The 18,372-nt window shown below is 43.0% G+C and overlaps 1 protein-coding gene across 1 annotated transcript in view; it reads left to right on the top strand.

Annotated features, from left to right (window-relative positions):
- Positions 1-18,372, top strand: part of LOC139533605 (receptor-type tyrosine-protein phosphatase beta-like) — a 79,684-nt gene that overhangs the window by 11,256 nt on the left and 50,056 nt on the right. The window contains exons 3-4 of the mRNA XM_071331760.1: positions 14,349-14,606; positions 17,122-17,385. Coding sequence (XP_071187861.1) covers positions 14,349-14,606; positions 17,122-17,385 — 522 coding nt within the window. The remainder of the gene's footprint in view (positions 1-14,348; positions 14,607-17,121; positions 17,386-18,372) is intronic.

The following is an 18,372-nucleotide window of genomic DNA, read 5'->3' as shown; positions in this document are numbered from 1 at the left end:
TAGTCTGGTCATACACCATACTGAGACCTTTAACAGACTCTAATCTAGTCATACATCCTACTGAGACCTTTAACAGACTCTAGTCTGGTCATACATCACACTGAGACCTTTAACAGACTCTAGTCGAGTCATACATCATACTGAGACCTTTAACAGACTCTATTCTAGTCATACATCACACTGAGACCTTTAACAGACTCTAGTCTAGTCATACATCACACTGAGACCTTTAACAGACTCTAGTCTAGTCATACATCATATTGAGACCTTTAACAGACTCTAGTCTAGTCAGACATCACACTGAGACCTTTAACAGACTCTAGTTTCAGTCATACATCACACAGATACCTTTAACAGACTCTAGTCTGGTCATACATCACACTGAGACCTTTAACAGACTCTAGTCTGGTCATACATCATACTAAGACCTTTAACAGACTCTAGTCTGGTCATACACCATACTGAGACCTTTAACAGACTCTAATCTAGTCATACATCCTACTGAGACCTTTAACAGACTCTAGTCTGGTCATACATCACACTGAGACCTTTAACAGACTCTAGTCGAGTCATACATCATACTGAGACCTTTAACAGACTCTATTCTAGTCATACATCACACTGAGACCTTTAACAGACTCTAGTCTAGTCATACATCACACTGAGACCTTTAACAGACTCTAGTCTAGTCATACATCATATTGAGACCTTTAACAGACTCTAGTCTAGTCATACATCACACTGAGACCTTTAACAGACTCTAGTCTGGTCATACATCACACTGAGACCTTTAACAGACTCTAGTCTGCTCATACATCACACTGAGACCTTTAACAGACTCTAGTCTAGTCAGACATCACACTGAGACCTTTAACAGACTCTAGTTTCAGTCATACATCACACAGATACCTTTAACAGACTCTAGTCTGGTCATACATCACACTGAGACCTTTAACAGACTCTAGTCTGGCCATACATCACACTGAGACCTTTAACAGACTCTAGTCTAGTCAAACATCATACTAAGACCTTTAACAGACTGTAGTCTAGTCATACATCACACTGAGACCTTTAACAGACTCTAGTCTGGTCATACATCACACTGAGACCTTTAACAGACTCTAGTCTAGTCATACATCACACTGAGACCTTTAACAGACTCTAGTCTGGTCATACATCACACTGAGACCTTTAACAGACTCTAGTCTAGTCATACATCACACTGAGACCTTTAACAGACTCTAGTTTAGTCATACATCATACTGAGACCTTTAACAGACTCTAGTCTGGTCATACTGAGACCTTTAACAGACTTTGGTCTGGTCATACTGAGACCTTTAACAGACTCTAGTCTAGTCATACATCACACTGAGACCTTTAACAGACTCTAGTCTGGTCATACATCATACTAAGACCTTTAACAGACTCTAGTCTGGTCATACACCATACTGAGACCTTTAACAGACTATAATCTAGTCATACATCCTACTGAGACCTTTAACAGACTCTAGTCGAGTCATACATCATACTGAGACCTTTAACAGACTCTATTCTAGTCAGATATCACACTGAGACCTTTAACAGACTCTAGTCTAGTCATACATCACACTGAGACCTTTAACAGACTCTAGTTTAGTCATACATCATACTGAGACCTTTAACAGACTCTAGTCTAGTCATACATCATACTGAGACCTTTAACAGACTCTCGTCTGGTCATTCATCATACTGAGACCTTTAACAGACTCTAGTCTGTTAATACATCACACTGAGACCTTTAACAGACTCTAGTCTAGTCATACATCACACTGAGACCTTTAACAGACTCTAGTTTAGTCATACATCATACTGAGACCTTTAACAGACTCTAGTCTGGTCATACTGAGACCTTTAACAGACTTTGGTCTGGTCATACTGAGACCTTTAACAGACGCTAGTCTAGTCATGCATCATACTGAGACATTTAACAGACTCTAGTCTAGTCATACATCACACTGAGACCTTTAACAGACTCTAGTCTGGTCATACATCACACTGAGACCTTTAACAGACTCTAGTCTGCTCATACATCACACTGAGACCTTTAACAGACTCTAGTCTAGTCAGACATCACACTGAGACCTTTAACAGACTCTAGTTTCAGTCATACATCACACAGATACCTTTAACAGACTCTAGTCTGGTCATACATCACACTGAGACCTTTAACAGACTCTAGTCTGGTCATACATCACACTGAGACCTTTAACAGACTCTAGTCTAGTCAAACATCATACTAAGACCTGTAACAGACTGTAGTCTAGTCATACATCACACTGAGACCTTTAACAGACTCTAGTCTGGTCATACATCACACTGAGACCTTTAACATACTCTAGTCTAGTCATACATCACACTGAGACCTTTAACAGACTCTAGTCTGGTCATACATCATACTAAGACCTTTAACAGACTCTAGTCTGGTCATACATCACACTGAGACCTTTAACAGACTCTAGTCTAGTCATACATCACACGGAGACCTTTAACAGACTCTAGTCTGGTCATACATCACACTGAGACCTTTAACAGACTCTAGTCTAGTCAAACATCATACTAAGACCTTTAACAGACTGTAGTCTAGTCATACATCACCCTGAGACCTTTAACAGACTCTAGTCTGGTCATACATCACACTGAGACCTTTAACAGACTCTAGTCTGGTCATACATCACACTGAGACCTTTAACAGACTCTAGTCTAGTCATACATCACACTGAGACCTTTAACAGACTCTAGTCTGGTCATACATCATACTAAGACCTTTAACAGACTCTAGTCTGGTCATACATCACACTGAGACCTTTAACAGACTCTAGTCTAGTCATACATCACACTGAGACCTTTAACAGACTCTAGTTTAGTCATACATCATACTGAGACCTTTAACAGACTCTAGTCTGGTCATACTGAGACCTTTAACAGACTTTGGTCTGGTCATACTGAGACCTTTAACAGACTCTAGTCTAGTCATGCATCATACTGAGACATTTAACAGACTCTAGTCTAGTCATACATCACACTGAGACCTTTAACAGACTCTAGTCTGGTCATACATCACACTGAGACCTTTAACAGACTCTAGTCTGCTCATACATCACACTGAGACCTTTAACAGACTCTAGTCTAGTCAGACATCACACTGAGACCTTTAACAGACTCTAGTTTCAGTCATACATCACACAGATACCTTTAACAGACTCTAGTCTGGTCATACATCACACTGAGACCTTTAACAGACTCTAGTCTGGTCATACATCACACTGAGACCTTTAACAGACTCTAGTCTAGTCAAACATCATACTAAGACCTTTAACAGACTGTAGTCTAGTCATACATCACACTGAGACCTTTAACAGACTCTAGTCTGGTCATACATCACACTGAGACCTTTAACAGACTCTAGTCTAGTCATACATCACACTGAGACCTTTAACAGACTCTAGTCTGGTCATACATCATACTAAGACCTTTAACAGACTCTAGTCTGGTCATACATCACACTGAGACCTTTAACAGACTCTAGTTTAGTCATACATCATACTGAGACCTTTAACAGACTCTAGTCTGGTCATACTGAGACCTTTAACAGACTTTGGTCTGGTCATACTGAGACCTTTAACAGACGCTAGTCTAGTCATGCATCATACTGAGACATTTAACAGACTCTAGTCTAGTCATACATCACACTGAGACCTTTAACAGACTCTAGTCTGGTCATACATCACACTGAGACCTTTAACAGACTCTAGTCTGCTCATACATCACACTGAGACCTTTAACAGACTCTAGTCTAGTCAGACATCACACTGAGACCTTTAACAGACTCTAGTTTCAGTCATACATCACACAGATACCTTTAACAGACTCTAGTCTGGTCATACATCACACTGAGACCTTTAACAGACTCTAGTCTGGTCATACATCACACTGAGACCTTTAACAGACTCTAGTCTAGTCAAACATCATACTAAGACCTGTAACAGACTGTAGTCTAGTCATACATCACACTGAGACCTTTAACAGACTCTAGTCTGGTCATACATCACACTGAGACCTTTAACAGACTCTAGTCTAGTCATACATCACACTGAGACCTTTAACAGACTCTAGTCTGGTCATACATCATACTAAGACCTTTAACAGACTCTAGTCTGGTCATACATCACACTGAGACCTTTAACAGACTCTAGTCTAGTCATACATCACACTGAGACCTTTAACAGACTCTAGTCTGGTCATACATCACACTGAGACCTTTAACAGACTCTAGTCTAGTCATACATCACACTGAGACCTTTAACAGACTCTAGTCTGGTCATACATCATACTAAGACCTTTAACAGACTCTAGTCTGGTCATACATCACACTGAGACCTTTAACAGACTCTAGTCTAGTCATACATCACACTGAGACCTTTAACAGACTCTAGTTTAGTCATACATCATACTGAGACCTTTAACAGACTCTAGTCTGGTCATACATCACACTGAGACCTTTAACAGACTCTAGTCTAGTCATACATCACACTGAGACCTTTAACAGACTCTAGTCTGGTCATACATCATACTAAGACCTTTAACAGACTCTAGTCTGGTCATACATCACACTGAGACCTTTAACAGACTCTAGTCTAGTCATACATCACACTGAGACCTTTAACAGACTCTAGTTTAGTCATACATCATACTGAGACCTTTAACAGACTCTAGTCTGGTCATACTGTTACCTTTAACAGACTTTGGTCTGGTCATACTGAGACCTTTAACAGACTCTAGTCTAGTCATGCATCATACTGAGACATTTAACAGACTCTAGTCTAGTCATACATCACACTGAGACCTTTAACAGACTCTAGTCTGGTCATACATCACACTGAGACCTTTAACAGACTCTAGTCTGCTCATACATCACACTGAGACCTTTAACAGACTCTAGTCTAGTCAGACATCACACTGAGACCTTTAACAGACTCTAGTTTCAGTCATACATCACACAGATACCTTTAACAGACTCTAGTCTGGTCATACATCACACTGAGACCTTTAGCAGACTCTAGTCTGGTCATACATCACACTGAGACCTTTAACAGACTCTAGTCTAGTCAAACATCATACTAAGACCTTTAACAGACTGTAGTCTAGTCATACATCACACTGAGACCTTTAACAGACTCTAGTCTGGTCATACATCACACTGAGACCTTTAACAGACTCTAGTCTAGTCATACATCACACTGAGACCTTTAACAGACTCTAGTCTGGTCATACATCATACTAAGACCTTTAACAGACTCTAGTCTGGTCATACATCACACTGAGACCTTTAACAGACTCTAGTTTAGTCATACATCATACTGAGACCTTTAACAGACTCTAGTCTGGTCATACTGAGACCTTTAACATACTTTGGTCTGGTCATACTGAGACCTTTAACAGACGCTAGTCTAGTCATGCATCATACTGAGACATTTAACAGACTCTAGTCTAGTCATACATCACACTGAGACCTTTAACAGACTCTAGTCTGGTCATACATCACACTGAGACCTTTAACAGACTCTAGTCTGCTCATACATCACACTGAGACCTTTAACAGACTCTAGTCTAGTCAGACATCACACTGAGACCTTTAACAGACTCTAGTTTCAGTCATACATCACACAGATACCTTTAACAGACTCTAGTCTGGTCATACATCACACTGAGACCTTTAACAGACTCTAGTCTGGTCATACATCACACTGAGACCTTTAACAGACTCTAGTCTAGTCAAACATCATACTAAGACCTGTAACAGACTGTAGTCTAGTCATACATCACACTGAGACCTTTAACAGACTCTAGTCTGGTCATACATCACACTGAGACCTTTAACAGACTCTAGTCTAGTCATACATCACACTGAGACCTTTAACAGACTCTAGTCTGGTCATACATCATACTAAGACCTTTAACAGACTCTAGTCTGGTCATACATCACACTGAGACCTTTAACAGACTCTAGTCTAGTCATACATCACACTGAGACCTTTAACAGACTCTAGTCTGGTCATACATCACACTGAGACCTTTAACAGACTCTAGTCTAGTCATACATCACACTGAGACCTTTAACAGACTCTAGTCTGGTCATACATCATACTAAGACCTTTAACAGACTCTAGTCTGGTCATACATCACACTGAGACCTTTAACAGACTCTAGTCTAGTCATACATCACACTGAGACCTTTAACAGACTCTAGTTTAGTCATACATCATACTGAGACCTTTAACAGACTCTAGTCTGGTCATACTGAGACCTTTAACAGACTTTGGTCTGGTCATACTGAGACCTTTAACAGACTCTAGTCTAGTCATGCATCATACTGAGACATTTAACAGACTCTAGTCTAGTCATACATCACACTGAGACCTTTAACAGACTCTAGTCTGGTCATACATCACACTGAGACCTTTAACAGACTCTAGTCTGCTCATACATCACACTGAGACCTTTAACAGACTCTAGTCTAGTCAGACATCACACTGAGACCTTTAACAGACTCTAGTTTCAGTCATACATCACACAGATACCTTTAACAGACTCTAGTCTGGTCATACATCACACTGAGACCTTTAACAGACTCTAGTCTGGTCATACATCACACTGAGACCTTTAACAGACTCTAGTCTAGTCAAACATCATACTAAGACCTTTAACAGACTGTAGTCTAGTCATACATCCCACTGAGACCTTTAACAGACTCTAGTCTGGTCATACATCACACTGAGACCTTTAACAGACTCTAGTCTAGTCATACATCACACTGAGACCTTTAACAGACTCTAGTCTGGTCATACATCATACTAAGACCTTTAACAGACTCTAGTCTGGTCATACATCACACTGAGACCTTTAACAGACTCTAGTCTAGTCATACATCACACTGAGACCTTTAACAGACTCTAGTCTGGTCATACATCATACTAAGACCTTTAACAGACTCTAGTCTGGTCATACACCATACTGAGACCTTTAACAGACTCTAATCTAGTCATACATCCTACTGAGACCTTTAACAGACTCTAGTCTGGTCATACATCACACTGAGACCTTTAACAGACTCTAGTCTGGTCATACATCACACTGAGACCTTTAACAGACTCTAGTCTGGTCATACATCACACTGAGACCTTTAACAGACTCTAGTCGAGTCATACATCATACTGAGACCTTTAACAGACTCTATTCTAGTCATACATCACACTGAGACCTTTAACAGACTCTAGTCTAGTCATACATCACACTGAGACCTTTAACAGACTCTAGTCTAGTCATACATCATACTGAGACCTTTAATAGACTCTAGTCTAGTCATACATCATACTGAGACCTTTAACAGACTCTAGTCTGGTCATTCATCATACTGAGACCTTTAACAGACTCTAGTCTAGTCATACATCACACTGAGACCTTTAACAGACTCTAGTCTAGTCATACATCACACTGAGACCTTTAACAGACTCTAGTCTGGTCATACATCACACTGAGACCTTTAACAGACTCTAGTCTGCTCATACATCACACTGAGACCTTTAACAGACTCTAGTCTAGTCAGACATCACACTGAGACCTTTAACAGACTCTAGTTTCAGTCATACATCACACAGATACCTTTAACAGACTCTAGTCTGGTCATACATCACACTGAGACCTTTAACAGACTCTAGTCTGGTCATACATCACACTGAGACCTTTAACAGACTCTAGTCTAGTCATACATCACACTGAGACCTTTAACAGACTCTAGTCTGGTCATACATCATACTAAGACCTTTAACAGACTCTAGTCTGGTCATACATCACACTGAGACCTTTAACAGACTCTAGTCTAGTCATACATCACACTGAGACCTTTAACAGACTCTAGTCTAGTCATACATCATACTGAGACCTTTAACAGACTCTAGTCTAGTCATACATCATACTGAGACCTTTAACAGACTCTAGTCTGGTCATTCATCACACTGAGACCTTTAACAGACTCTTGTCTAGTCATACATCACACTGAGACCTTTAACAGACTCTAGTCTGGTCATACATCATACTAAGACCTTTAACAGACTCTAGTCTGGTCATACATCACACTGAGACCTTTAACAGACTCTAGTCTAGTCATACATCACACTGAGACCTTTAACAGACTCTAGTCTGGTCATACATCATACTAAGACCTTTAACAGACTCTAGTCGAGTCATACATCACACTGAGACCTTTAACAGACTCTATTCTAGTCATACATCATACTGAGACCTTTAACAGACTCTAGTCTAGTCATACATCATACTGAGACCTTTAACAGACTCTAGTCTAGTCATACATCACACTGAGACCTTTAACAGACTCTAGTCTAGTCATACATCATACTGAGACCTTTAACAGACTCTAGTCTAGTCATACATCATACTGAGACCTTTAACAGACTCTAGTCTGGTCATTCATCATACTGAGACATTTAACAGACTCTAGTCTAGTCATTCATCATACTGAGACCTTTAACAGACTCTAGTCTGGTCATTCATCATACTGAGACCTTTAAAAGACTCTAGTCTGGTCATTCATCATACTGAGACCATTAACAGACTCTAGTCTAGTCATACATCACACTGAGACCTTTAACAGACTCTAGTCTAGTCATACATCATACTGAGACCTTTAACAGACTCTAGTCTGGTCTTTCATCATACTGAGACATTTAACAGACTCTAGTCTAGTCATTCATCATACTGAGACCTTTAACAGACTCTAGTCTAGTCATACATCACACTGAGACCTTTAACAGACTCTAGTCTAGTCATACATCACACTGAGACCTTTAACAGACTCTGGTCATACAGTGCATTCGAAAAAATTCAGACCCTTGACTTTTTCCACATTTTGTTACATTAAAGCCTTATCCTAAAATCGATTAAATAAATAAAAAACTCATCAATCAACACATGATACCCCATAATGACATCACAATACCCCATAATGACATCGCAATACCCTATAATGACATCACAATACCCCATAATGACATCCCAATACCCCATAATCACATCACAATACCCCATAATGACGTCACAATACCCCTTAATGACGTCACAATACCCCATAATGACATCACAATACCCACAGAAATATCTTTTGCTATGAGACTCGAAATTGAGCTCAGGTGCATCCTGTTTCCATTGATCATCCTTGAGATGTTTCTACAACTTGATTGGAGTCCACCTGTGGTAAATTCAATTGATTGGACATGATTTAGAAAGGCACACACCTGTCTATATAAGGTCCCACACTTGACAGTGCATTTCAGAGCAAAAACCAAGCCATGAGGTCAAAGGAATTGTCTGTAGAGCTCCGAGACAGGATTGTGTCGAGCCACAGATCTGGGGAAGGGTACGAAAACATTTTTACATCATTGAAGATCCCCAAGAACACAGTGGCCTCCATCATTCTTAAATGGAAGACGTATGGAACCACCTAGACTCTTCCTAGAGCTGGCCGCCCGGCCAAACTGAGCAATTGGGGGAGAAGGCCCTTGGTCAGGGAGGTGACCAAGAACCCGATGGTCCCTCTGACAGAGCTCCCGAGTTCCTCTGTGGAGATGGGAGAACCTTCCAGAAGGGCAACCATCTCTGCAGCACTCCAGCAATCAGGCCTTTATGGTAGAGTGGCCAGACGGAAGCCACTCCTCAGTAAAAGGTACATGACAGCCCGCTTGGAGTTTGCTATAAGGTACCTAAAGACTCTCAGACCATGAGCAACAAGATTCTCTGATCTGATGAAACCAAGTTTTAACTTATTGGCCTGAATGCCAAGCGTCACCTCTGGAGGAAACCTGGCACCATCCCTATGGTGAATAATGGTGGTGGCAGCATCATGCTGTTGGGATGTTTTTCAGTGGCGGAGACTAGTCAGGATCAAGGGAAAGATGAATGGAGCAAAGTACAGAGAGATCGTTAATAAAAACCTGCTCCAGAGCGCTCAGGACCTCAGACTGGGGCGAAGGTTCACCTTCCAACAGGACAATGACACTAAGCACACAGCCAAGACAATGCAGTAGTGGCTTCGGTACAAGTCTCTGAGTGTCCTTGAGTGGCCCAACCAGATCCCGGACTTGAACCTGATTGAACTTCTCTGGAGAGACCTGAAAATAGCTGTGCAGCGACACTCCCCATCCAACCTGACAGATCTTGAGAGGATCTGCAGAGAAGAATGGGAGAAACTCCCCAAATACAGGTGTGCCAAGCTTGTAGCGTCATACCCAAGAAGACTCGAGGCTGTAATCGCTGACAAAGATGCTTCAACAAAGTACCGAGTAAAGGGTCTGAAAACTTATGTCAATTTGATCATTTACGTTGTTTTCTTAAAATAAATTTGCAGACATTTTGGGAAAACCTGTTTTTGCTTTGTCATTATGGGGTATTGTGGGTAGATTGACGAGGCTGTAACGTAACAAATCATTTAGAAGTCGTTATGGGGTATTGTGGGTAGATTGACGAGGCTGTAACGTAACAAATCATTTAGAAGTCATTATGGGGTATTGTGGGTAGATTGACAAGGCTGTAACGTAACAAATCATTTAGAAGTCATTATGGGGTATTGTGGGTAGATTGATGAGGCTGTAACGTAACAAATCATTTAGAAGTCATTATGGGGTATTGTGGGTAGATTGATGAGGCTGTAACGTAACAAATCATTTAGAAGTCATTATGGGGTATTGTGGGTAGATTGATGAGGCTGTAACGTAACAAATCATTTAGAAGTCATTATGGGGTATTGTGGGTAGACTGATGAGGCTGTAACGTAACAAATCATTTAGAAGTCATTATGGGGTATTGTGGGTAGACTGATGAGGCTGTAACGTAACAAATCATTTAGAAGTCATTATGGGGTATTGTGGGTAGATTGATGAGGCTGTAACGTAACAAATCATTTAGAAGTCATTATGGGGTATTGTGTGTAGACTGATGAGGCTGTAACGTAACAAATCATTTAGAAGTCATTATGGGGTATTGTGGGTAGATTGATGAGGCTGTAACGTAACAAATCATTTAGATGTCATTATGGGGTATTGTGTGTAGATTGATGAGGCTGTAACATAACAAATCATTTAGAAGTCATTATGGGGTATTGTGGGTAGATTGATGAGGCTGTAATGTAACAAATCATTTAGAAGTCATTATGGGGTATTGTGGGTAGATTGATGAGGCTGTAACGTAACAAATCATTTAGAAGTCATTATGGGGTATTGTGGGTAGATTGATGAGGCTGTAACGTAACAAATCATTTAGATGTCATTATGGGGTATTGTGTGTAGATTGATGAGGCTGTAACATAACAAATCATTTAGAAGTCATTATGGGGTATTGTGGGTAGATTGATGAGGCTGTAATGTAACAAATCATTTAGAAGTCATTATGGGGTATTGTGGGTAGATTGACGAGGCTGTAACGTAACAAATCATTTAGAAGTCATTATGGGGTATTGTGGGTAGATTGATGAGGCTGTAACGTAACAAATCATTTAGAAAAAGTCAAGCGGTCTGAGTACTTTCCCAATGCGTTGTACATCATACTAAGCTCCGCCCCTTTCTGGGCGCAATGCCCTCCATCAGCTGGAACGTCACTTCTTATCTAGAGCTATTTTAACACAGAAAACATTCAGATGACACCGTGGCGTTTAGATCATCCGCGGCTAGAGGTATCATACTAACATTTAAACCAATTAGAAGACAATAAAGGAATGCGTCCTGGTCGTTCCAATGTGACTGTAGACATGAGGAAGTCTACTTTCATTGTCTGTGAAATCAGCCACAAAAAGGTTGTTGCTCTATGCCATGTTAATACGTCCTACCAAATACAATGACATTCTGGCATTCCAGAATGTCATTGTTCTATTCTGTCAGTACCACCACCGGAGAGGCTCGTTAACGCAGCCCTGTACCCACCCAAATGGGCGCCTGCCCGCCTGGGATAGGGAGTCAGGGCTCGCCTCCTGCCCCCTCCCCACCCATCTAAAAGGTCCCCTTTTTCTCCTCTCTCGCTTCCCATCATCCCCTCCCAGCGGGCTAGCGGGGGCTCGTGGGCCTGACCGGGGTTGAAGCCGTGGCCAGAGAACTTTAAACAGCCATGAAACAATCCTATCTACTTCCGCCATCTCCACCACGCACCTCTCTACTGGTCTGTTCTCAGAGTCTCTCTACTGGTCTGTTCTCAGAGTCTCTCTACTGGTCTGTTCTCAGAGTCTCTCTACTGGTCTGTTCTCAGAGTCTCTCTATTGGTCTGTTCTCAGAGTCCCTCTATTGGGCTGTTCTCAGAGTCTCTCTACTGGTCTGTTCTCAGAGTCTCTCTACTGGTCTGTTCTCAGAGTCTCTCTACTGGTCTGTTCTCAGAGTCTCTCTACTGGTCTGTTCTCAGAGTCTCTCTACTGGTCTGTTCTCAGAGTCTCTCTACTGGTCTGTTCTCAGAGTCTCTCTACTGGTCTGTTCTCAGTCTCTCTACTGGTCTGTTCTCAGAGTCTCTCTACTGGTCTGTTCTCAGAGTCTCTCTACTGGTCTGTTCTCAGAGTCTCTCTACTGGTCTGTTCTCAGAGTCTCTCTACTGGTCTGTTCTCAGAGTCTCTCTACTGGTCTGTTCTCAGAGTCTCTCTACTGGTCTGTTCTCAGAGTATCTCTACTGGTCTGTTCTCAGAGTCTCTCTACTGGTCTGTTCTCAGTCTCTCTACTGGTCTGTTCGCAGAGTCTCTCTACTGGTATGTTCTCAGAGTCTCTCTACTGGTCTGTTCTCAGAGTCTCTCTACTGGTCTGTTCTCAGAGTCTCTCTACTGGTCTGTTCTCAGAGTCTCTCTACTGGTCTGTTCTCAGAGTCTCTCTGCTGGTCTGTTCTCAGAGTCTCTCTGCTGGTCTGTTCTCAGAGTCTCTCTACTGGTCTGTTCTCAGAGTCTCTCTACTGGTCTGTTCTCAGAGCCTCAGCTTCTCTGCTGGTCTGTTCTCAGAGTCTCTCTGCTGGTCTGTTCTCAGAGTCTCTCTACTGGTCTGTTCTCAGAGTCTCTCTACTGGTCTGTTCTCAGAGTCTCTCTACTGGTCTGTTCTCAGAGTCTCTCTACTGGTCTGTTCTCAGAGTCTCTCTACTGGTCTGTTCTCAGAGCCTCAGCTTCTCTGCTGGTCTGTTCTCAGAGTCTCTCTGCTGGTCTGTTCTCAGAGTCTCTCTACTGGTCTGTTCTCAGAGTATCTCTACTGGTCTGTTCTCAGAGTCTCTCTACTGGTCTGTTCTCAGAGTCTCTCTACTGGTCTGTTCTCAGAGTCTCTCTACTGGTCTGTTCTCAGAGTCTCTCTACTGGTCTGTTCTCAGAGTCTCTCTACTGGTCATCAGTCTCTGTGTAGTTTAATGTACCACCACACCTCTGATGAGACATAGTATAACAGTCCCAGTCATTCCTCTCAGAGAGTAAAGACCTGTAGCTCCGTCTACTGTCTGTGAAGATCTGCCTGCTGTCCCTCCTCTCCTAACGAAACATTGTGTCACAGCGTTGTTCATCAGTCATTCCCCTGACCTGTCGTTCCCCTGTCCTGTCATTCCCCTGGCCTGTCATTCCCCTGTCCTGTCATTCCCCTGTCCTGTCATTCCCCTGACCTGTCATTCCCCTGACCTGTCATTCCCCTGGCCTGTCATTCCCCTGTCCTGTCATTCCCCTGTCATGTCATTCCCCTGACCTGTCATTCCCCTGACCTGTCATTCCCCTGACCTGTCATTCCCCTGACCAGTCATTCCCCTGGCCTGTCATTCCCCTGACCAGTCATTCCCCTGGCCTGTCATTCCCCTGTCCTGTCATTCCCCTGTCCTGTCATTCCCCTGGCCTGTCATTCCCCTGACCTGTCATTCCCCTGGCCTGTCATTCCCCTGTCATGTCATTCCCCTGACCCGTCATTCCCCTGACCTGTCATTCCCCTGTCCTGTCATTCCCCTGTCCTGTCATTCCCCTGTCCTGTCATTCCCCTGACCCGTCATTCCCCTGGCCTGTCATTCCCCTGTCATGTCATTCCCCTGACCCGTCATTCCCCTGACCTGTCATTCCCCTGTCCTGTCATTCCCCTGTCCTGTCATTCCCCTGTCCTGTCATTCCCCTGACCCGTCATTCCCCTGGCCTGTCATTCCCCTGAATATCAAAAATGTACCTGTGCTTTATGAGTGAATTGCCAACTTGACTTTTGTTTAAACTTAGCTTGATGTATGGTATCTTGTTTCAGTCACTGACAGCCCATTCTATCTCTCAGGTCCATCCACAGTCAGAGGCCTACAGGTATCAGAGACCTCAGACAGCCTGGGAGTTTCCTGGCAGCCTGGCCCAGGGAGGACTGAGCGCTTCAGGCTACTGCTGACCGACCGAGTGGGTGTGGTGAAAAACCTGACTCTGGAGAGCACCGCTAAAGACTACACTGTCACCGACCTGGTCCCAGGGCGCGTGTATAACATCACCATGGTGACGGAGGCAGGGGGACGCCAGAGTACCACCTCAAGACAAATACAGACAGGTAAGGATTCAGTCGTGATATGGGATTCGTTGGAACGGACGATAGATGACGTCAGCCTCTGTAACAGCAACGTAACATCTGTTAGAGTCGTCTATATTTAGACATAGAAATTGACCAGACTCCAGGAAAGCTCTTCGGTGATCAGCTATTTATTTTAAGCTTTGAGCTTCTCACATAGTCATCAGCCCACACGAATAATGGGATAGTGAGTATATGAGAAGACGCCAACCTCTCCTCTGATCCCTGCATCCTGTGGTTCTGAGTGTATGGGAAAGACTGAGTGTCAGGGTCTGGTATGGACACAAGGGCCAAGCCTGCTTTCTTTCCTAACAGAGTCCCTACCCCCCCCAAGCCTGTGTTAGTCTTTAACTGTCCGGGATCGGTGTGAATTTTCCACAATATATTCAGCCGTCGTAAACCTCCGCCTTAGACTGACTGTATTTATTGGTATATTAGCATCACCATTAGCTTTATCAGAAGCAGCAGCTACTCTTCCTGGGGTCCACAAAAATCACAAAACACTGATACGCTGATTGACAAGAACAGTCACACATGTGACCGACCGGCTTGATTCGGTCTGATGTAGCAAAATTTGAAATTGTGTTTTTTTTTTTTTTTACATTGGATAAAAGTAGAGACTCGGAGCTATAAAATGGTATATCTGTATATCTGTCATGCCCTGATCTGTTTCACATGTCTTTGTGCTTGTCTCCACATTGTTACTTCACACGGCCTGCACTTGATTCCTGATAATATCATACACCGCAGTTGAGGAACATTGGGAAAGTAATTCTGCTTTGAAAGTTGATAAACTCTTAACCTCACGTTTGAGAAAATTGCCCTTGAATGTTTTGGTTCATCTACTGGAGAGCTCTTCTTTGTCTCCACCCATTCAGCGTTGTCCACATCCTCCAAAGCCTTAGCCCCACCCATGTCTTTAAGGATTCACATGTGAATCCATGTATTAAACAACCAAAGATTTCAAGACTAAAGGCTGGTTTAATTTAATTTAATCTGGAGTGCCAGAGTGTGCTCTGGGCGTTTGTAAACTCAGAGCGTTGTCAGATTGTCCATTTGTATATTCAGAGTGTTTTTTCTCTCGGAACATTCAGAGCGCACCCTGGACGCTCTGGCCGAGGAGTAGGGTTGTTCTGACCTCACAACGACAGTCAAACACCCAAGCTAACTGGCTAATGTTGGCTAGCTTGCTAGCTACTTCCTGTACAAATGAGAGAACACCTCACTCTGACCATTTTACTCACCCTAGCAGAGCTGGTTAGGCTGTTTTCATGTTATCCAAAGTGGAGACTGCAACTGTTCTGCTGGCAACAATTTAATTACGCTTTTTAGCCAACGTTTACTGACACCGGTGTTTGTAAATTCGTCAGTTATTCTGCGCTTTGGCACACAGACGAGAGTGCTCTGAAATCATAGTAGATATCCAGAGCGAATTTACCAGCTAGGTCTATCGACAGTTGTCGCAGTGACATCATGAATATTCTCTTGAAATGGTTACTTACGTAGTGGAGTCTTTTGTTTAGACACGTAGCTAGCTAGCTAAACAATGAACCATGATCCCAACTCATACCGTTACTACCCTGCATGAATCTGCAGGTAGCTAACAAACCAGGTTCAACGTTAGCTAGTTAACATTAGGCTATAATTTTTTTTGTTATAGAGCCAACAAGATTGGAGAAGTAGTATTCCCATACATCTCTCTTTTGGACAGATAATTCTTTGTGCTGTTGTTTGTTTAGTGTTTTCCCAGAAGTGGTTAGTCTATGGATTCTTCAATTACATTAAGCAGATTTCTGACGTGCTGTTCCTTCTTTTTCCGTAGTGTATTTCTGTATTGTTTTAGTGATTCACCATAGTGAAGGCGTAGGCTCAGGTTTTCTGGGTCTCTGTTTTTGGTTGGGCAGGTTTCTCAATTTCTTTCTTAGGTTTTTGCATTCTTCATCAAACCATTTGTCATTGTTGTTAATTTTCTTATGTTTTCTGTTTGACATTTTTTTATTTGATAGGAAAGCTGAGAGGTCAAATATACTGTTTAGGTTTTCTACTAATAGTGAAGTTTACACCTTCACTATTACAGTGAAACATTTTGTCCAAGAAGTTGTCTAAAAGGGATTGAATTTGTCTCTCTCCCTCTCTTTCCCTCCCACCTCTCTCTTCCTCTCCCTCCCCCTGTCTCTCTCGCTTACATCTCTCCCTCCCTCCCTCCCTCTTGCTCTCTCTCTCTCCCTCTATCTTTCTCTACCCCCCTCTATCCCCTCTCTCTCTCCCTCTCTCTCTCCTCTCACTCCCTCCCCTCTATCTCTCTCCCCTCTCTCCCCTCCCTCTCCGTCTCCCTCCCCCTCTATCGCTCTCTCTCCCTCTCCCTCCCCTCTCACTCTCTCCCTCTCGCCTCTCTCTCCCTCCCACCCTTCCCTCTCTATCCTCCCCTCCCTCCCCCTCTCCTCCCCTCTCTCCCTCCCCCTCCCCCTTTCTCTCTCCCCTCTCTCTTCCTCTCCAGTGCCCTATGCCGTCTCCAACCTGAAGCTAGAGAACAATAACACCCAAGACAGTTTGAGGGCATCATGGAGTCAACCCCAGGGAGACGTGGACTCTATAGTGGTGACCCTGTCCTCGTCTGGAACCCCCCCTCTGGAGAAGACCCTGTCATCTGACACCACAAAGGCCCTCTTTCACCAGCTGACACCCGGACGGACCTATCAGGTGTCTGTCGCCACCAAGAGCGGAGAGCTCTCCAACCAATCAACTGCCTCGGCTAACACAGGTGACAGTAGGCGTAACCAGGAAAACATTGTGTAAACCAGGACAAACTCTGTGTCGTGGTCAGGAAAACGTCTTGTCCCTGGTCTAACATGCTAACAATTAGTGTTCTCAGAAAACCACTGAAGCCTTTGTTGAGAGGAGCACTCTTCCTGTTGAAGAGGGCCTCTGCTATTAAAGCCAAGAGGATAAAGGAGGGGGTGAGATGGTAATTCCCCTCAAGTGTGACTGTTTCATTTAAACGCTCTGTTATTAAGGGTTCAGCAAGAGCTCATTGAGTGCCTCGATGATGTCTAAGATCATAACTATGTGATTACAATTCATGGATTAATCAAGTGGATTAGAATTAGTCCATTGGGTAGTCGTGTTAAGGCGTCTGCATGCTTCCCAGCAGAAACAGTTCAGAACAGTTCCTGCATATATTATGATGACATTTGGTGATGGTTTGTTATTAGGTGAGGGGTTTTGTTATTAGGTGAGGGTTTTGTTCTTAGGTGAGGGGTTTTGTTATTAGGTGAGGGTTTTGTTCTTAGGTGAGGGGTTTTGTTATTAGGTGAGGGTTTTGTTCTTAGGTGAGGCGGTTTGTTATTAGGTGAGGGTTTTGTTCTTAGGTGAGAAAGGTGAGGCGGTTTGTTATTAGGTGAGGGTTTTGTTATTAGGTGAGGCGGTTTGTTCTTAGGTGAGGGGTTTTGTTATTAGGTGAGGGTTTTGTTCTTAGGTGAGGCGGTTTGTTATTAGGTGAGGGTTTTGTTCTTAGGTGAGGATTTTGTTCTTGGTGAGGGTTTTGTTCTCAGGTGAGGGTTTTGTTCTTAGGTGAGGCGGTTTGTTATTAGGTGAGGGTTTTGTTCTTAGGTGAGGATTTTGTTCTTGGTGAGGGTTTTGTTCTCAGGTGAGGGGGTTTGTTCTTAGGTGAGGGGGTTTGTTCTTAGGTGAGGGGGTTTTGTTCTTAGGTGAGGGGGATTTGTTCTTGGTGAGGGTTTTGTTCTCAGGT

This window comes from Salvelinus alpinus, chromosome 11 (genome assembly GCF_045679555.1).
Source record: "Salvelinus alpinus chromosome 11, SLU_Salpinus.1, whole genome shotgun sequence".
Lineage (NCBI taxonomy): Eukaryota > Metazoa > Chordata > Actinopteri > Salmoniformes > Salmonidae > Salvelinus > Salvelinus alpinus.
This window is presented reverse-complemented; position numbering and strand designations above follow the sequence as displayed.